The sequence below is a fragment of the Jatropha curcas genome, chromosome 10 (assembly GCF_041381405.1).
Source record: "Jatropha curcas cultivar XTBG-Jc1 chromosome 10, XTBG_Jcur_1.0, whole genome shotgun sequence".
In the NCBI taxonomy this organism is placed as follows: Eukaryota; Viridiplantae; Streptophyta; class Magnoliopsida; order Malpighiales; family Euphorbiaceae; genus Jatropha; species Jatropha curcas.
The window spans coordinates 990,556-1,011,799 of record NC_143160.1 but is presented as its reverse complement, the minus strand read 5'-3'; the positions used below and the strand labels follow the sequence as shown (position 1 = coordinate 1,011,799).

At 32.5% G+C, this 21,244-nt stretch overlaps 3 protein-coding genes across 3 annotated transcripts; 2 read left to right on the top strand and 1 right to left on the bottom strand.

Moving 5' to 3' along the window:
• The first annotated feature begins 1,270 nt into the window (after positions 1-1,270).
• Positions 1,271-2,911, top strand: UCNL (AGC (cAMP-dependent, cGMP-dependent and protein kinase C) kinase family protein). The gene has a single exon (XM_012234571.4). The coding sequence runs from the start codon at positions 1,275-1,277 to the stop codon at positions 2,673-2,675; it is 1,401 nt and encodes a 466-aa protein (XP_012089961.2). The 5' UTR covers positions 1,271-1,274; the 3' UTR covers positions 2,676-2,911.
• Positions 2,912-9,894: 6,983 nt separating this feature from the next.
• On the top strand, positions 9,895-17,006 carry LOC105648250 (uncharacterized). Its single transcript, XM_089726814.1, has 12 exons — positions 9,895-11,082; positions 11,821-12,023; positions 12,113-12,310; positions 12,624-12,695; positions 13,375-13,470; positions 13,980-14,059; positions 14,251-14,326; positions 14,626-14,836; positions 15,065-15,261; positions 15,437-15,542; positions 15,697-15,786; positions 15,876-17,006. The coding sequence occupies exons 1-12, from the start codon at positions 10,578-10,580 to the stop codon at positions 16,622-16,624; spliced, it is 2,583 nt and encodes an 860-aa protein (XP_089582940.1). The 5' UTR covers positions 9,895-10,577; the 3' UTR covers positions 16,625-17,006.
• Positions 17,007-17,119: 113 nt separating this feature from the next.
• On the bottom strand, positions 17,120-19,753 carry LOC149492892 (UPF0481 protein At3g47200-like). The gene is made up of 2 exons (XM_089726815.1): positions 18,646-19,753; positions 17,120-18,482 (listed from the first exon to the last, which is right to left on the bottom strand). Exon 2 carries the CDS (start codon positions 18,475-18,477, stop codon positions 17,173-17,175), a length of 1,305 nt encoding a protein of 434 aa, XP_089582941.1. The 5' UTR covers positions 18,478-18,482; positions 18,646-19,753; the 3' UTR covers positions 17,120-17,172.
• Positions 19,754-21,244: the final 1,491 nt, after the last annotated feature.

The window sequence follows — 21,244 nt, the reverse complement described above, 5'->3', positions numbered from 1 at the left end:
ATGGCAGACAGGAACACATTTTATGAAACTTCAAAAAAAGTTTTAAAAAATAGTGTTGGTGGGGTTATTATGTTTCCAACATAGCTCCAAACGCATAACCCCAAAGAAAGAAAACAGTGAAAAAGATTTTGTGTAACCTAAAGTTGGAATATATGGGGTTGTAGGTACGTGGATCCTTTTCCAAAGTATTACTTCTATATGCTAGGAGATGCCAAATTTTAAAGCCCATCTATCTCTATCTTTTTCATTCATATCTACCTTCGAAATTAGCTTCAGTTGTTTCAACAATATTCACCAACCATAACCAAATGTCTTTTTTCTTTAATATATGTATCAAAATACAATTATATATAATTCTTATTACACAAATGCTCTTAGTGTGAAAGAGATTAATTTTTTATCAGACCGTTAAACAGAAATGGATGGTATTGATCAGATAGTCTTATAATTATCAATCAAATATTACCGACTTATCATTTTTATAATTATTAAAAGAAAAATAAAAGAATTTAACCCTCAGCTATAGAATGATGCTAATACGACAATAAGCTATACTCCACTTATTGCTTTAAGAGAATTTGACAAGAATAGATACCAACCCAAGTTTATTCCTAATAGTTATGTTGATCAAGATTGACATTGAGTCTACAATAAGGTTAAATATTAGACCTTTTTTTATATTAAAAAAAAAAAAAAAACTATATATGGCACATCGCCTACCTAAGTGCAGGGAGTAATTGATTAATACTAGCTTAGAAGGCCTTTTAGGCTAAGAAAACTAGCTAAATACTAGCTAAATGTATGATTAGAACCCATCTCACCCAATTAATATGATTTCATATATTTAATAATATTATTATTATTATTATTTCGACTCATGAACACGTAAAATTAACTTAAGATTTTTCTTAATGAACAAAATTATAAAATGAAAAGGAGTTAATTAGAAAGTAGAGCCTGCATGAAACAAACATGATTTGGCATAAAATTATGAGAGGGGTTACTGAAAATAATTAAGAGAAAAACGTGTAAGCTCATATGAACATTATGCCATACACGTGAGGAAGCACTCAATCATATTATATTTGCTTTCAGTTTCTACTTTGGATTATACAAATATCATCACTAATAATGAACAAAAGAAATATATATATGCCTTAGATCAAAAAAAAAAATCCTCTAAACTGAAAATTGACAAATTGATATAAAAAAACTGAAAATGACAAAAAAACCGAAAAACAGATTTACATGCCCTTTACTATATAAATGCCAAAATGCAACTCGCTCTCTCTCCAAACCCCCACTCTCTCTCTCTCAAAATCCTCTCCCTCTCATCTTCTCTCTCAAAAATGGACACATCGACACCGCCCCGGCCACCGTACCGTCCACTATCATCATCAATGGAGTTAGACTTTGACAACCTTCGAGCTATCAAAGTCTTAGGAAAAGGAGCTATGGGCACGGTTTTTCTAGTTCATGACAGGACAGCCGACCCTTCCGCCCGAAGTCCTTACGCCCTTAAAGTCGTAGAGAAATCCACTCTCCATACAAAATTCGACGCCGAACGCCGTGCCCGGTGGGAGATCCAAGTCCTCTCTAAACTCTCCGGCCGGAATAGCCACCCTTTTCTCCCTCATCTCATATCGTCCTTGGAAACTCCAGAATTCATCGCTTGGGCTGTCCCTTTCTGCTCCGGTGGTGATCTCAATGTGCTACGCTATCGTCAGAATGACCGTGTTTTCTCTCCGGCCGTGGTTCGATTTTATTTGGCCGAGATAGTTTGCGCTATAGAACATCTACACGAGATGGGAATCGTGTACCGGGACTTGAAGCCTGAAAACATTCTCGTACAACAATCTGGTCACGTTACTCTCACGGACTTCGACCTTTCACGTACCTTAACAAAAAGAACCGTTAAAACAATATTGTCTTCTGCCGATCACTGCCATTTTGATCAACCAGGGAGCGGTCAATCTCTCTGTCTGTCTCTTCAGTCTCAAAAGAAACACCATCACAGCCATAACCGATTCCACCGAAGAAATATAACCCGGTGGCTCCCTCTGCTTCCCAACAACGATAAAACAGGCTTGAAAAAAGCCAAATCAGCCCGAGTTAGCCCTGTGAGTCGCCGGAAACTCAGTTTCAATAACGGAGAAAGGTCCAACTCGTTCGTGGGTACCGAAGAATACGTGTCCCCGGAGGTTGTACGAGGAGATGGACACGAATTCTCCGTTGATTGGTGGGCGTTGGGGGTTCTTACTTACGAGATGCTGTATGGGACGACACCGTTTAAAGCGAAGAACCGGAAGGAAACGTTTCGAAACATTTTATCAAAGCAGCCGGAATTCATAGGCAAAAGAAACGAGTTGACGGACTTAATCGAACGGCTACTAGAGAAGGATCCAACGAAGAGGCTGGGCTATCAACGAGGCGCGTGCGAGATCAAGGAGCACGCATTCTTCAAAGGGGTCAAGTGGGACCTACTAACAGAAGTATTACGGCCACCGTACATTCCGGCTAGAGACGACACTAACCTAACGGAAACAGTAGCTGCAGGGGGAATGGATATTAGGGAGTACTTCCAGAATTTAAGAGCGCCGACGTCTCTTCCTCCATCGCCATTACCGTCGCCGTCTTCAGACTGCTACAGAAAGATGTCATTAACGGAGTTCTAACCGCACGTGTTACAGTTAGGCACGTGTAAGAGTTAGTTAGTATAATTCTTTTTTAAATACACATTATACTGTATTTGTGTACATAATAAATAATGGGTAGAACGTGAAAAGGGCTTTAGTGGGAAGAGATTATTAGTAGTAATGGTTATTATAAAAGCTATAAATAGATTAGATTCTATTTTGCGATATTAATTTTTTTTAATTGATTACGAAGCCTCCTATTATTGGCTTGCAAATGTGAATTACAAGAAATGGGCGACGATGGATTTCTTTTGGACAAAGATTTTGTGCTTCGCCTCTCGTTAAAAATTTTGAATTCGCATCATTAACTTACCGAAAGATGACATGAAATAATTATATAATACTATTTATTCCGCGAAAAGTGGCCGGAATTCTCAGTTAAAGTTAAAGATATTCTCCCATGTCACGTGCTCAAGATCAGATGTTTAATCACTCGTGTTCGCCTTCCTCCATTATTCTACCGCTTCAATGATTTTTTTTTTCTCCTTATTATTGTTGACTGATATATTTTTCTTAAAATTTTCTGCAAAATATTAAGGATGTTATGCACAAATTTAATTGCTTTAGTAACTATTTATGAATAATTAAATTAATATTTTGATTAAATTAAAATATTAAAAGGTTCCGTGAAAACTATCACTAAAGATGACCTAAAAGAGGAGAAATCAGATTTAGTGCAGAGTGGTTTGCTAACTCTGCTGGTAATCTTATCAAGACTCATAATTTTTTTTTTTATCAAAATTTTTAAATTCTTGGCAGTTATATAAGTTCCCTATACAATTAAATTAAAGATTAAACTTTCTGTTTGATAAATTAAAGAAATTAGATAATTTGTTGGTCCCAAATATATATATATATATCTTTGTTGTGTGGGTGAGGGATCTTAAAATTCTTTGTTAACAACTAGTGAAAAAGGAAGGCGGTGCTTGTTGGTAGGCGACCTCTTTTTAAGAAAGGTTATAAGCTTCTGAATAGTTTAAAATTTTCAACATGAAAAAGGTTAGGCTTCATATGATTACCAGACAAAATTTTCTTAATTTACGGGCTTTGCTGGTGGTTTAATCCCTTATTCCCATCTTTGCTTCCCATAATCATAATTACAGCTTTCCCTCCAATTCCCTTCCATCATTTTCTTTTCTTTTCTTTTTTCCCCTTCAACACTCCAAGTTTCAATCTTTCATCTTCACAAGCTATGCTGTTCTTGAGCTCAATGCCAATCTCTCTGTTTAACTGTTTTTTCCTTTTTAATTACTTTTTTTTAGGTAATTTTATATTTTGAATAATTAAGAAATAAAAATAAAGAGGATTTGAGTTATAAAAGGAGATGGATGAAATTCAGAGACGAAATAAGGGAGATTGATATAATTTTATCATAATACAGGGGCCACCCGTGTGAAAAAAGCTAGCTGCCTTTGTAGGCTGCTGACTCATCTTTTACAGCAAAGTATGTTAAAAGGAACTTACTTTTCTTAACTTTTGTAAAATAGACTGTACCCCACGTTTTTAGGGCAATTTATTTCATTTATTCTTAAAAAAATGTCTAAACAATTATTTTGTAATATTGAAGTCATAAACGTCACAAGAGTTGGATATGACGTCATTATTCTTATAGTACGTGGCTATTTTTCATTAATTTTGATCCGCACTCCATGTGTTATGCTCCCTTATATGACCAACTTATGCTTTAAATATAAAAATTTACATCCATTGGATTTAAATATTCAATTTCTATCCTTGATATAACTTTTGTATTTATACATAAATTATTAATTCTGTAAGGTAGTAAAATTTATTTAAAAATAATAGTATATATTTTTATTAAAAGTGTGATAATTTTAGCTTAAAGTAAATCAAATTTCATAACAATCACACAAATAAGTTCTCTCGTATGATTAAATCATGAGACTTGGAAAAGCATTAAATAGAACGAAAGCTATAATTCTTCTTCTCTTCCTCCTCCTCCTTTTCTTCAGAGGCTATCTTCATACTAATCATTAATTTTACAGTTAAAAACTCCAATAATTTCCCATATACAATAACAATACATGAGGCTTGTTCAATGATTATTGCAATTTTGTGCAAAAAGAAAGCGAAAATGAAGAGTAGGGCCATGAGGTCTGCCTCTATTTAGACACTACCACCTGAAAATAAATGAGACACACTTCAAACTCCATTGCCACAATTGCAATCAACCCCTCTGCAAGTACTTACTCCAAACAAGCTCCTCTCTTAATATATACCCATCTGGTTCTGGTGGGTGAGATTGATTAATTACTGAGAAGTGAAACTGGTTTGGTGGCAGGCAGAAGATGGGCTAACATTATTCGATTTGTCGGCCAATTTGAGGCTACAAGTTAGAATTTTTTTCTCATTGGTCCACATTTACTACTAGAAACCAAAATAACTATTTGTCATTTAATATATGTGTATAGAGTCCAAGTGTTCTCAACAGATCGATCTTGTCATTTTTCAATTTAATGAATAGTTTTCCCCCTCCAAAACCTATAACTTTGTCTGCCTATTTGGATAGGATAGAGAAAGATAAGCATGTGGGTGGCCCTTTTGCATTCCCTTCTTCAACAACAAGGAAGGGTTGTACCTATATATTACTACTGTATATATGTTTGTTTTATGCAAACCTATAATTTGCATCTTCGTCTTTTTTTTTTTTTTTTTTTTTTTCTTTTTCTTTAAAGTCCAATAATATTTGAATTAGGGTTTTCTTTAAAAAAGTTGTTCAAAGTAACTTTGAAGAAATGGAAATCAAAAGTACTGCTTTAGAGGTTAAAATTTATATATCACAATTTGATGTTCCTGGATCCTGCAACTCAGTAAGTTGAATGTTTAAACCTCTTTCAAACACTTGATGCATGGCTTTCCTAAAAGCAAAGAGAGGACCAGTCTAAGCTTATTTGTAATTATTTTCACCTAACTAGAGTAGTTTTTACCTATGGCTGCACCTGTTCAATGTCATGTTTTCACCATCTCATAATAATGTAGTTCATTTTCACTTTGACACTAGATTTGGAAAATTGATTTCTTTAAGTATTTTAATCTTTAACCAAAAGTAGTTAAGTAGTTGACCATATTTTTACTTGTTGACTTATAATTAACATAAGAAAGTAGACAATTAATATGAGATATTCCAAAATTAATAATGTAAACTATTGTTTTAATAAAAGAAGAAATATTACTATGTAAATTAGAGGTATGGGCAATTTTGTTATTTTTTATTGTCTTTATAAATTTACGTTGTATGCGTTAACTATTTGTCTTCTTACTTATTACATCACAGAGTCCTAAAACACGGATTTTAATTGTTGTCTGTCTTCATTAATTCCACTTCTTTTGGAAATTCTATTAATTACTAGAAAGAAAACCGAAGGGAAAAATCAAAAAATTTTAATATTTGTAACTGTGTGAATTTCCTTAAGGGAAGACTCTGTCTATTGGTTTTTTTTCTCTCTCTGTCTATCTCACAGAAGTTACGGTTGGCTCATCGCAAGAAAAAAGAAAAGATGGGCTAAGATTGGCCCAATTTTACTTGTTTAGTATTGATTTCTATCCTGGGTCAAAATTAGGGCCCAAGGAGCCTTAAATTCTAAAGAATCGAGCCCTTTTTTGGGCTCAGTGACCTCTCTAATTTTTTTTTTTTTTTTTTTGTTGTTGTTTTTTCTTTTTTTTTTTTTTTGGCTCTCTTTAATTCCTTCCTGTTTCCTTGTTAATCATTGTTCAAAAGTCAAAAAAACTTCTTTCTCACAAAAAAAAAAAAAAAGTAAAAATACTTCTTCCTTAAAGACGATCGTAGGGAACCTTGAAAATACCCATATTTATCCCTTAAAATTAAATATATGTTCATCTCTTCACTTGTTTCACATTCAAGCGAGTTGGATTATATATATATTAAATAAAAATATATTATGTTAGATTTTTTTTAGCATTGACATTTAGTGTGTTTTAAATGGATCGAGTTTTATTTACTTTGTTTGGAGCTAAATTGTAATGAATGGTCGATAGGGCATGTAAAAATGATCATTTTTATTCCATTCCGTTGAAGGCTAATTTGTATGCATTACATAAAGTATTATTTCGGTATTTGATTTTTATAATCTTACATGATAAATGATTTAGTGATAATTAGAGTGGTAAGGCCTTAGATCTTCATATCACTTGTTTGTTCTTAGGCCATTTAAATAAAAAATATGTAAAAAGGGAAGGAGAAATTGAAGTTGTCCCTCGATGGACAGAAATTTCAAAAAATAATAAATGGAATGGACAAATTGCCCGCTGCAGTATTGAAGTCTTTTCTATGAATCTGAAAACTCGCAGCCCAGTGTACGTAAATGGGCCTAAGCCCAATTGAGTAATATTCAGTTTTGGATTTACTTTTTTGGCTCCATGAAAATATAACCAGATTCAAAAATAGTCTCCATTTGTATCTATGGAGATCAAAATCAAACCATACATATCAAAAATCTTTTTAACCATTTTACCGCACGTGCTATAAAAAACAAACATTGAAACCTATTCTTAGTAATATAATTCTCAGACAAAGATATATTTTGAACTTACATTACACCACACTTCACTTTTGATTTGATTTGATTTGCCTGACAAAGCCAATTAAGGATTTTGTTCTAGTTGTTAAATTAAGTAAATTAAGCCAATTGATTAAAAAAAAAGAAAATTACCCAAATGCACCCCAACATAATTAAGCTGGTCATTTACTCTTGTTGCACGATTTGCCTTAAATATGGACACATAAATGTACTAATTAGGGGCTACAGCACATGTTCTAAAATGAGAAGCATGAGATTAATTATGATTTGGGATTATAGGTCTCATTAAAATTGAAAATGATATATATGTAATTATTGTCAAAAATGAAAAAAATCAAACAAGACATGAACTGCATTATACTTATTTATGGTTAATTTTTAGTTTTTTTCTTCCTTTTAAATTTTCTTTTTATTTACTGAAATTATATGAAAAATATAGACTCATATAATATTGATATTTTATTTTTAGAAATGCTTTTATATATTAGATTATCACTTATTCAAAATTCGATATTTAATGAAAATGACAAATAACTTAATCATAAAGCAGGACATAAAAAGATTTCTCAATTGTAATTAATACGTTAATATTCTTTGTCACATTTGTATTGAAGTAAATTTTTATGCAAATTGAGTAGTTTGCTGTACAAGCAAAGCAAGCATTTATAGAATTGCTTATATCCTAAATAAACGTGCATAATTTATTTTTATTTTTATTTTTATTTTTTTACACTAAGGGTTATTTTCCTTCTTTTTAATAAAAAGTAAAAATGAGGAAGCAAGGACAAAAGTGATTGTTTTCTTCTTGAGTGGGGTGAAAACTAAATTTATACATTTTACAAGACCCCACTCGTGAGACTCTCTTTCTATTTTTATTAGATTCTTGCTTGACTTAAGCATCACCTCCTCAACAAACCTGTCCTTTTCCACCGATACTCAAAATCTACCCTAAATTAATATTTCTTTTCAATCATACCCCACTTTACAAAAGAAGTATCCAGATTAAAATTTGTCGCTATCTGAGCACGCATAGAGACAAAGGTGGAGAGATGAAAGTTGCAGAAAAGAGAAGAAGGAAAAGAAAGTATTTTTGTTTCAAAAATCAATCTTTCTTTCTCGCCTTTTCTTTGAAGGGAAATTGATGAATATCCATTTTTAACTGGTGATGATTGTGCTTGCTCAAACCCATAACTTACAGCCATTTGGCCGCAACCTTTCTTTATACCTACTTCAATTTAGGTCCACTTTACTTGTTCAGACACATGAAAACAACAGAAAACCTAACAAACCTAATCTTTCAGAAGTTAATTATTATCTAATCTTTCAGAAGTTAATTTCGCACTGTTATAAGAGACTTATGAAGAAGTTTTTTCATGTGAGAATTGAGATAACCTAAGAACAAGTTGCATCGTGAGATGAGACAATCGGTGGCATCGCAACTTGTTCTTTAACCTGGTATGGCATGCAACTGCAAAAGTAAGTTCAGAATGGATAATTATAAAATAGAAATTATTGCTTTTTTTTCAAAAAAGAAATTAATGAAACTGCCCCACCTCAAGAAGACACCACCATCGTGACCATTCCTTCAGATATTATTCTCCAATGCATATTCTAATTGACGGTTGGAATTAATATCAGATTGTTACACTCTGTGTTGATAAGAAAGGTAGCTGAACTGGTTTCATCGGTCCATTTAATTGTTTTAGCACAAGTTAAATATGATATTTTTTTTTTTTTAATAATTAATGATATTAGTAATCTTATAATTAAATTAGTTGCCATATTGGTATTTCAATGATTCTATTTATTTAATCTTTCTTCTCATAATACAAAAATAATTATATTTTTAATAGTTATTTATGTTTTTTAACAGTAATTATTATAAAAATTTTATTAAAAAAAAGTTCAACTGTGCATGTTCAAATTATTAGTGTACTTGTCACTAATTTGATATTTTAATTTTAATGATTGTTTTTTCACCATATAATAATATGACATTTAAAAATTAAATATATAAAATACAATCCAAAGCTGAAAAATCCATAAATAGAAAGCTTAAACCTCACATCACACATGGATTGCTGGCTTTCTCATGATTATATTTCCTCATCTTGCGGAATGAATGAATATTCTTTATTTAAAAGAAAATCACATGAACTGAATGCTATTTTATTATTATGAGTTGAGCCACTCATAAATTATTGAAGACTTCTATAAAAGTTAGTTTTTTTATTTTCATACATACACATAAATTATTATTCTCAATTCAAATGCTATTTTTTTATTTTCTTTATCTCAATCCTAAAATAAGATCTTTTTAAATCACATCAAATAGTAAAATCAATTATTTAGAAAATAAATTCGAAAAAGTTAAAATTTAAAAAACTTTGAATACCTTATTATCACATATACTAGAATAATTAATTTTAAATAATAAATAAAAGTGGACATACAACTAATTTTGGAAATAAAAATAGTTTAACCTTAATATAATCATTACATTAAAAAGAAAAAGAAAAATTAATATAATCATAATCACATGATTACAAGCAAAAGGTAGGACAATAGGAATTTGCCGAATTTTGCCCGTTGCTAGATGCAGAATCTTCTTCACTTGATCATGTTCCCGTGCCTCGCACTTCAAAGTAAAAAAAGCAGAGTTTCCCTCTCACCGTCTCACAGTCAAACTCAAACCAAACCCCAAGAAAACGACACCGTATCCGTGATTCTCCTCTGTCTTTTACATACCTTGTTCATCGGCTCTCTCTGTTAATATCTGTATATATCCATATCCATTCTGTGGTTTCGGTTCTTTCTATATATAACAAACCAAATTCTTGCCTTTCACGAGATGAGAATTGCTTTTTAGTATTTTTTTTGCTTTTATCTTTTCTTTTCAACCCATTCTTTCTCCTGTCTTGTGTTGATATATAGGGGCTTCACGTCCGAGACTTTTTGCCTGTGATTCTTATTTGCTTTGAATTGAGCGTTTTTTGGTTGTATTTTCAATCTGGTTCTCATTTGCTTCAAAGAATTTTAGAGATTTTTTACTCTTGGTTATGAAAATAATAACCAGTTGAATTTCTTTTTTTTTTAAAAAAGTTGAGTTTGATGTTCTTAATCTCTGTTTCTTTTCGATCAAGGTCACTGCTTACTGGTTTTTACTTCAAAAGCGAATGTTAGTGCTATTCTGGTCGTCTGCCCTGACTTTACTCTAATTTGGTCTACTTTTTAGTCAGGGATCCATACTGGAATAGTTTGAGCTTCAAAAGATCTTGCCTTTTTTCTTTTTGATCTTCATTGACTTAAATTCGCTGAAAAAATGAGGGTATTTGCTCTCTTAGTTTTAGTTTTTCTATTTTTGCTGTGTGGTTTTGGTACGAGTAAAGAGTGTACAAACATTCCTACTCAGCTTTCATCTCATACATTAAGGTATGAGCTCTTATCATCACATAATGAATCATGGAAGGAAGAAATGTTTGCAAACTACCATTTAATACCAACTGATGATTCAGCTTGGTCTAATTTGCTGCCAAGGAAGATATTGAAAGAAGAAGATGAATATGGTTGGTCAGTGATGTATAGAAAAATGAAAAATCCTCTTATATCATCTGGAAGTTTTCTCAAGGAAGTGTCTTTGCATAATGTGAGATTGGATTCGAGTTCCATCCATTGGCGAGCCCAACAAACAAATTTAGAGTACTTGTTGATGTTGGACGTGGATAGGCTGGTCTGGAGTTTTAGGAAGACTGCTGGTTTAGCTACGCCTAGCAAACCATATGGCGGCTGGGAGGCTGCGGACTGTGAGCTTCGAGGTCACTTTGTAGGTTAGTTTCATATTTGTTTTTTGCTGACATTGATGGATTTAAACTTTCTGTTAGTATGATTATTACGTTCTGTTTGGAATTATATGCATTGCCTTTCTTTCATCGTACATACAAAGTGGTAGATTCTGGTAGATTTCTTAAAAAAAACTGATTAGATTAATTTAAAGCAGGGCCCTTAAACTACTCTTTTCAAAAGCGAATGATCAAATCATCAAACTATTCTTACCATTTTTTTTTTTTGAAAAAAAATTATCTGTTCTTCACTTTTTCTTTTTGGTAAAATGATCATTTAACCTCCTTTTTTTAGGCCGTTCTGCCTTCTAGAATATCTGTTCTCTCTCTGATTTATTTGTTGTTTTGCTTACAGGCAAACATTTCACTGTTTGGATTTTCTGATTTTTCTCATTTGCCTCTTCCTATGGTGAATTTGCAGAGAAAAACAGTTTAGATTTATGCAGTATGAGTTTGTACTGATTAATATGTATTTGATCCAGTGTGGTATATAGACTATGATCAGGTGGCCTTTTGTATCTAATATGTTTTTGTTTAGGCTGCAAAATGGTATTCACTGAGTTTTAATATCATATTATAGTAACATTGATTTCCTTTCAATTTTCAGAGTTTTCTTTTTGCAATTTTGACCGTATTTTCTTTAGCGGTTCTGTCCCCTATAATTTTTTCTTTTCATAAGATTTTGACATGCCTCAGAATGAATAAATTGATTTCATCGTTTTGAAGGTCACTACTTGAGTGCATCAGCATATATGTGGGCTAGTACTCATAATGATACTATCAAAGAGAAAATGTCAGCAGTAGTATCTGCTCTATTTGCCTGTCAGCAGAAATTAGGCACTGGTTACCTTTCTGCTTTTCCATCTGAGCAGTTTGATCGTTTTGAAGCTATAAAACCTGTCTGGGCTCCATATTATACTATTCATAAGGTAAAGTTCTACTCTTAATTGCTTTGTAAGACATTCATTGTTGTTTTTAGAAGTTATATAATTAACCTTTGTCTTTCTGGTTTGAACAGATCTTGGCAGGTCTCTTGGAACAGTATACAATTGCAGATAATATTCAAGCTTTGGACATGGTAAAATGGATGGTTGATTACTTTTACAACCGTGTGCAGAATGTTGTGACCGAACACAGCATTGAAAGACATTTTCTGTCACTCAATGAAGAAACTGGGGGTATGAATGATGTCCTTTACAAGTTATTTAGCATAACAGTAAGTAATCTAATCTAAGTTGTTGTTTTGACTCCTCTTCGAATTCTGCAGCTCATGAACATGCTTTGTGTTGTGTCTTAGTTTTGTTCCAAAAATCCTTCGTTAAGTCGTTTGGAACTTTGCTTTAGTATAATGTTCCAAAAGATCCTTTCATAAAGCATCTAGCATAACTGAATTTAGATTGCCCATGGAAGATGGGCTTTTCCATATCTGTGGCAAGATTGAGACATATGATAGTTGTTGTTCTATGCAAAACAAGCTTGTTTCATAATCTCCAGTATCTAACTTGAGACTCTTATGTCACTATATGCAGGGAGATCAAAAGCATTTAATACTAGCTCACCTTTTTGATAAACCATGCTTCCTTGGGTTACTCGCAGTACAGGTAACTACTATTATGTTTTGCTCCTAATCAGTTTTTGGCTTGTGCCTAAACGATTTTAGTTTTCTCCCTTTGCTGAGAACAATCAGATGAAAGTAATTTTTTTTTTATTTAAACAAAAAAAAGTTCTCTTCTCTACACTAAAGGCATTATTAGGGCTTCCTTCCATTCTCCATCCACAAGTAAGTTTGACCATAGTCTAGTGTGTCATGGAATTTTATCCATAAAGCAATAATTTTGTTATCTGATAGATTTTTTTTTTGTCGCAACTTTAGGTAAGCTGGCATAGTTGAGAAGTAAAAATGGCAATGAATTGTCCTGTGGTCTAATGGTGTTGTTGATGCTCATAGCTGCAGGCAATTTTAGAACTAAGTGCTGTCATGCTCTTTTTAGCTTTTGAAAGTTATACACTACTGGTTGCGTTTGAACGTGTCAAGGGTTCTCACCCATGAAATGAAAAGACACTGAAATGCTAGTAGCATTTTCTTCTACTGAATACCCTGTTTTGATGATTAATATAATTCATTTGACGTTTCATAGACAAGAAACTGCTAGTAACATTTTCTTCTGTAGGCTTTAGGAATGTAAAAGAGAAACATAATTGTTTAGTAGATGATAATAAGTGAGAATTTTGATCTATGCTTGATGTTATCTTCATTGAAGTTCCTTCTTTTGCTTTCAGGCTGATGACATAGCTGGTTTCCATGCCAATACACATATCCCTATTGTTATTGGATCTCAAATGCGATATGAAGTCACCGGTGATAAACTTTATAAGGTACTCTCTCCGTCCCATTAAAAGTGCAGGGATTAATGTTTAAGAGTGTTACAAGGATTAAGAAAATCAAACAACCTCAATTCTATAAAATAATATTTATAATTGACTATATTAACCTTTTCGATTGTCTAATATTGCTTAGTGGAGATATTAACAGATAGGGGTAAAGTTGGAAAAAAATAATTAATGTATCCTCAATTTTCTGAAATGACAAATAAAGTGGGATAAAAAAAAAAAAAAAATTAAAATTGCAAAAATTTTAATGGACGGTGGGATTATATTGTCTAATGCCAATCATGGATCATCTAAAAAGCAAATGTTCTTATTTTTGCTGCATTGCTATTATACCATATAACAATAGCTCTTCTTGTTAAATTTCTGAGATATTGAAACTTGCCATTTAAATTCTGCATTGATAGTATGATAGTTAATTAGTCAATGGCATTATGTTTCTCACTGAATGTTTAAACCTAAGTTCCTCCCCTTTCAACATAAATGTCATGGACCAGGAAATGGCGAGATTCTTCATGGACACTGTTAACTCTTCTCACAGCTATGCAACTGGAGGGACGTCTGTCAGCGAGTTCTGGTACCGATGCAGGCCTTTTAAGCTAATTTTGATAGACAATTTTAATATTTTCTGTTCATACATAGAGGACCTCTTTCTCATTACAAACAGTTGAAAGATTAGCATGGGTTCTTTTTTCTAATATTTCGTGGAACAAGCTGGTCCTTCATCCTATCTTTTTTTTTTTTCTCCCTTTCCTTTGCTGTGAGCAGGTCAAACCCAAAGCGCTTAGCTACCACATTATCAACGGAGAATGAAGAGTCATGCACAACTTATAATATGCTCAAGGTATCTAAACCTCATCTCTCTCTTTCTATCTTGGGATCTTGATAAAGGTAGTATATCTTTGGATTTGTGGTTCTCTGGATTGTTTTAAAGTTATCTTGGTGAGGATATTCTTTCTCATTTCTTTGTTTGCTTGTTAAGATTTTCAAGCACAACATGGAACTAGAAATTTGTATAGATCTTTCAAAAGGCTGATTTTGGTACTTGTTTTCTGTGGAATTCTTATATAAATGAATCTCAATTCACTTTACAATTTTTATTTTCGTGCACATGTTATGCTCATCACACATTTGAATGTGCAGGTCTCTCGTCACCTATTTAGATGGACCAAAGAAACGGCATATGCAGATTATTATGAGCGAGCCCTGACAAACGGCGTGCTAGGCATCCAAAGGGGAACAGAACCTGGGGTGATGATTTACATGCTGCCACAAAGTCCTGGTAGTTCCAAGGCCATGAGTTACCATGGATGGGGAACACAGTTCGACTCTTTCTGGTGCTGCTATGGGACAGGTGTGTCAATGATTATGAATTTTCAACCCTTGTTTCTGGGAGATGTTAGATCATAGTAAATTTTTATTTGATTCTGCTGCGAAGATTTTCTTTGTTATTTTTCCTTTGTTGTTTTCACAGTCTAAACTGCTATTTGACTTGCCATTTTGGTAATTACTGCTAACTGGTATAATTTTGATTTCTATCACTATGCTAATGTATAACCACTTGATACCTACCTAATTTCAGGAATTGAATCATTTTCAAAGCTGGGAGATTCCATATATTTTGAACAGGAAGGAGAAGTACCTGGTCTTTATGTCATCCAGTATATATCAAGCTCTTTTGATTGGAAATTGGGACAGATTGTGATTAATCAGAAAATTGATCCTGTTGTTTCCTGGGATCATAATCTTCGAGTGTCACTTACCTTTTCTTCAAACACGGTAATAGCTACAAATAGATGATAGCCTTAGCAACATAGTAATAGTTTTGCTCTTTGAAGGACTTATTTGATGATAGCCTTAGCAACATAGTAATAGTTTTGCTCTTTGAAGGACTTATTTGCTAAAAATAATTTTTTCTGTATCCCCTTTTTGGTGTTGTTTTCTCTTTCTGCAGGGGGCGAGCAAGCAATCTACCTTGAATTTGCGCATACCAATTTGGACACACCTGGATGGTGCCGAGGCAACATTAAATGGTCAAAGTTTGGCTGTTCCAGCCCCAGGTGTGAAGAACAATCATATTCCTGTTTGGTTTATACAGTTGTTTTTTTTTTTTTGTTAAATATTAGTTCTATCCTGATCAATAGGAGAGTTTATTTTCCATGGCATGTTTTGGAGCAAACCTGGATTCATATTTGATAGTTTATGCCTGAGCAGGTAATTTCTTATCAATCACTAGAAAATGGAGCAGTGGTGACAAAATTACCCTTCAGTTGCCTATCAGTTTAAGAACAGAATCTATCAAAGGTATTTTCATGGTAAAACTTATTCCATACATATGCGAATTCTTGCTAAATATTTTATATAATCTGTATGACCTTTGATTAAATATTCAGACGACCGGTCTGAGTATGCTTCTATTCAGGCAATACTTTATGGTCCTTACCTGCTTGCTGGTCATAGCAGTGGTGATTGGGACATCCGATCTAGATCAGTCAACTCTCTTTCGGACTGGATAACTCCAATTCCTGCCACTTATAATAATCACCTAGTATCTTTTTCCCAAGAATATGGAAATTCAGTTTTTGTCTTGACAAACTCGAATCAATCAATTACAATGGAAAAGTTCCCTGAATCTGGCAGTAGTAAATCTGTTCATGCCACTTTTAGAGTTGTCTTGAATGAATCTTCTTCCCCAAAACCATCATCAGTTAAAGATGCAACTGGAGAATATGTCATGCTAGAACCGTTTAGTCTACCAGGAATGTTTTTAGTACAGCAAGGAAAAGATGTCAACCTTGCAGTTGCAAGTTCTGATGGTAGCGAAGGATCATCCTTGTTCCGCTTGGTTTCTGGATTGGATGGAAAGGAAGGAACAATATCATTGGAGTCAGCAAGCCAAGACGATTGCTTTGTGTTTAGCGGTGTGGATTATAAGTCAGGAACAAGCCTGAAGCTTAGCTGCAAGTCAGAATCATCAGATGCTAAATTTAATGCGGGAGCCAGCTTTGTAATGAACAACGGAATAAGCGAGTATCATCCGATCAGTTTTGTAGCAAAGGGAGCAAATCGGAATTATCTTCTGGCTCCATTACTGAGCTTCAGAGATGAATATTATACTGTTTATTTTAACATTCAAGCTTAACCAGTTTGGGAAGAGGTACACAGAAAGCCAATTCATACCCTAATAGGGCAATAAAGTGCTTCATTTATTTTCTTGTCTCCATGGGAGTACATTCATTATCCCATTCTGATAGGTTGAAGCAGATATAAAAATTAGTGTCTGTTCAGAGTCGCGCCAAGAGTAAATTAGGGAAAGCAAGTCAGGCTGGTTTGTTTTTTTTTGTTTTTAAGTTTTATATCTATGCCTCTGATTCTTCAAATCTTCATCACTGACAAGCTGTGCATGAAGAGGGTAATTCTTAGTATTTTATAGGTATGTCAGAAGGAATTGTCAGCTTTAGAAATCTGAAAATATTGGTGGAGGCCATTTTAAATACAAAGTTAAATAAATTTATCTTCTCCTATATTTATTTATCTGCTCCTATTTGAAAACCAAGTGAATCTCTATAACAGTGCATGTGCTTACTCCAGTACTGAAGCCCTTTTTTTTTTTTTGTGAAAGAACTATAACAAGACATAAAGGAACCAACATTAATAAAAGAAATAAAAAAGTTGAAATAGTAGAACCTACTATATCAGTTGAAGGATGGAACAGACGGATTGTATGACAGTGAATATGAGTAGAAACCCAGCTGCAATCACAGAGATAACTGCCCATGGAGTATTGAAATAATCTTGTTTCAAGGTTGCCTTCCACTTGTTCCAAGGGTTTTTGCAATATGAATTCAGATCTTCAACAAGAGAAGAAAAGTAGAAGTCATCAGGAAAGAGAAGGTTCTCCTGTACAAGTTTCTGAAACAGAGTTGACACCCCTTCGCTATTCACTAGCCAATTCTCCATTATTCCATTTCGAGCAAGTATTTCCACATCTTTAGGACCCTTGGCAAGCATTGAGACCAGAGTAATATAGTCACTTACATAATTGTCCCGGTTGCAAAGGCATTGCTCAAAGGCTTGGAGATTTCTCAACAAGATTTCAGAATTGTCATCTATTTGTAATGGCGGAATTTCCAAAACACCATTTTGGAATTTTATGTTGAGTAACTTTTTGCTTGAACCCAACTCAAATTTGACTCCAGCTTGAAGGAGCTCTGTAACACTGGGTACAGTTAACTTCTTGAGTTTCTTTCTGTTCTGCAATTTTGGAGGCTGTTGACAAATCCTCAGAAAGTCGACCATATGTTCTATTTTAGAAAAATCATGTTTATCTAATATGCGCTTTGCCACCCAGGAGCCAAACGTATCTATAAAGAAGTTATGGGTAAGCATAATAATGGAAAGTTCATGACCCTCAGGAGGTTTATTCGATAGCTTAAACAAATCATCCAGAATGAAGAATGGAAGCTGATTTTCGAGCAACAAAATGTCGAAACGCACCTCACCTATCATCCATGGTTTACTGAATACTCTATCTTTCTTACTTCGAAATTCTTTCAAACTTTGTTTCAATAGCACCATAATGATGAAGGCAGCATCTATCAATATTATTTTCACAAAATCCTCACTTTTCAAGCCAACTGTTTCTGAATAACAATTGCGCAATCTGGTCTCATGTTCTTTTATTTGTTTAATATAATCTTCTATACTTACTTCACTCCATTCAAGAAACTCATTCAAATACCTTCTCTTGTGCTCTTCCATTGCTTTTAATTCTTCTTTGCCATGGTGAAGGGGCCCAATGGAGACTGCCCGAGGGGTGTACGCTTTTTCATTTAACTGGCGCAGTCGTTTGGGCACTCTGGAGATGCAACAATCGTCAGATAAAGAATGCAAGTTTTTCAAATCGCTTCTCACAGACTTTGCTAGTTCATTGACATCAAGTAAAACTTCATCATTTCTCTTGATCTGTTCAGTTGATGTTACACTAACCTCCATGATAACTAGCCATAAGAGTCAATAACAGTTAGTATAATTACATTCCAACTGAGAAAAGAAATTAAAATCTTCAACCAAAATGATGACAATTCACATTTAGTGGCCAAGGGAAAATGTGAATAAATTTTTCGTTCAAAATAAGTTAAAAATAAAGAGGACAGTGCTAACCCTGTTATCTTGCACCATTAAGGAGATCCTGAAAGCACTGTGAGAGCAAACTTGGCTCCTTGATTAAGATACAGGAGACGGCTAGACCTGAGATGTTGATGAGATGGAATTGGGCACAGCTACAATGTCCATTCTTGTGTACAGTTTTATATATCCAGGAAGACATTCTCTCTTCGCCAAAGGACCTTGTATAATAATTTCTTCGCAGTTAATGGAGAAATCGCATTGAAGGAGACCAGCGTGTTATTCTATGTAACAAGCTGCAATTTTTGTCCCATCTTAGGAATTTCTCGAGTTTTCCAACTCGAGAAATTTCGGTTTTTTTTTTTTTCTATCCAGTGTTCTCATTTGTCAAGACGTGGGATTCATAGTTTCCGATGTCTATCCATCCAGCCCACAACGCCACAGCATATACTTGCAGAGCATCTACTTTATTTCATGTTCTAAATGTGGAGACGAAGACCAGCCGCTCCATTCGTTTTTCTTTTTTTCGGATCATAAAAAAAATCTTAATTTCTAATTTATCCAACTCCATCACAGCAGACCCCTGGGCTGGGATCGAAAATAAAAGCAAGAGTTTCTCGTTCCAGAATTTCAAGGTCAGGATCCTTATTGGTATTAATCTTCTTCAAAATGGTGTCAATGCGTTATGACACAGGATGTCTACTTAGCTACCACAACTGTATTAGGAGAGTTTCAATGCGGACCTTTCATCGAGCAACTTACATACATATCAAAAGATTGTGAGAAACTTTAAAACACACCCGAAAAGAATATTGAATGAACAAAAACAAATTAGTCCACCAGAAAAGAAGAATTCAACTAATATCAAAGCCCTTTCCGTCTGAGATATTGGAAAAATGGAGAGATTGTAAAAAAAGATAAAAAGAAAGAAGGTGGGATTTCAAACATTTGAAAAATAGAATATGAATCGAAACTTTAGAAAATTGTTCTCTCGATTTTGTAGTATGTATGCTGAGGTGCTGATAAAACATGATGCACCCAGTTTGGCAAAAAGATTTGGCACCCCTATCATGTAAGAAACTTACAAGAAGTCCCTTCTGAACCAGTAATTCCACTTTGTTCGGAGAATTGGCAAGTAAATTCATAAATATAATGTAGTTCTTATGACAATTATTAATTAACGTAGGGTTTTTAAGAAATTATTACTGTTTTTTTCTATAAATGGTCAAAATTATGTAAGTAAAAATTGTTTTTACTTGGTTTGGTATACCGATGTTGTATAAGTTCATCGCTTCACATTATGCAAAAAATACTTATTTAGATCGGGTCTATGATTCAATTTATAGATCAAATAAATGAAATTAAATATTTTTTAAAAATTATTTGTAACTAATCTTTTATTTTTAAGTATATGGTCATAAATACTTTCATTTTAAAAAAAAAATACTTCATCCGTCCCAAAAAAATAGTCTACTTTCTATTTTGATACAGATTAAAAAATAATAGTTATTATGGTTAAAGGAAATTTTATGCGTATAACTTTCTTATTATATACATCTTAAATAAGACATGAGTATTTATTATATGAAATAATAAGTAAGAATTAATGAATGTTATTAAAAATAAGATAAAATTTAATAAGGGTATAGTGAACAATTTAACGATTAACTATAATGCATAAAAGAAAAGTAGGTTATATTTTAGGACAAACAAAAAAAAAGATAGACTATATTTTTAAGACGGAGGAAGTATATTTTTATTACCTGTTTGAAACAAATGAATCTAATTGTAGAATTCATTTGGAATTTCTAAATGAATTTATCATATTTAGTATGCTACAATTTAAAATAAGAAATTCAATTAAATTCCGTAAATTATGTTTGAAATAAATTCTTAAATAAAAATTCATTTCTCTTTATTTCATATAACACCTTGACATAATAATTTAACAAAAATAAATAATAAACACCAATTATATTTATTATGTACAATATAATTACTTGTCACTTTTTATTAAAATATAAATAACAAATTTCATATAAATAAGTACACTAACATTTCACGCTAATTAATTAATTAGCTACTTAATTAATTATATAAGCAGTAAAATTAATCATAATAATTATTTTTAATTGATGTAAAAAATTTTGTTGATTTAAGTAATTAATTTGAAAACTAAAAAAAATATTAAGAATGTTACTATTGTTTTTAATTACATTTGAAAATAATTATTGATATTCATTTTTTATAGTTTCATAGTAATAATAACTAACGTTATTACTATACTTAAAAAAAACGTTATTACTACTTTGAAATTTTTCAAAGAAAAAAAATAAAAATATAAATTAGCGTTATTACTGGATTAAAAAAATAATGTTGTTATAGTTAGGATTTTTCAAAGAAAATAAACAAAAAGGAAGAAAAAGTAAAAATAATTAAATTTATATCAAAATATTTTAATGGTCGATTTTGTGAAATTCATTTATAAATTCTATCAATTTTAATAAAATTTAAGTTAAATATGTTCAATTTCATAAAATTTAATTTGTAAAAATTAAACTTATACTTTTTCATTCCAAACACAAAATTTAATTTTTAATAAATTTCATAAAATTTTATAAAAATTATTTATTAT

What these genes read in the sequence shown, in the direction of transcription:
- UCNL (XM_012234571.4), top strand. Translation starts at nt 1,275, where the DNA reads ATGCAACTCGCTCTCTCTCCAAACCCCCACTCTCTCTCTCTCAAAATC.
- LOC105648250 (XM_089726814.1), top strand. Translation starts at nt 10,578, where the DNA reads ATGAGGGTATTTGCTCTCTTAGTTTTAGTTTTTCTATTTTTGCTGTGT. An exon ending in ACAAGTTATTTAGCATAACA is followed by an intron (nt 12,311 to 12,623) that starts GTAAGTAATCTA and finishes CACTATATGCAG; the next exon opens with GGAGATCAAAAGCATTTAAT. An exon ending in ACGTCTGTCAGCGAGTTCTG is followed by an intron (nt 14,060 to 14,250) that starts GTACCGATGCAG and finishes TGCTGTGAGCAG; the next exon opens with GTCAAACCCAAAGCGCTTAG.
- LOC149492892 (XM_089726815.1), bottom strand. Translation starts at nt 18,477, where the DNA reads ATGGAGGTTAGTGTAACATCAACTGAACAGATCAAGAGAAATGATGAA.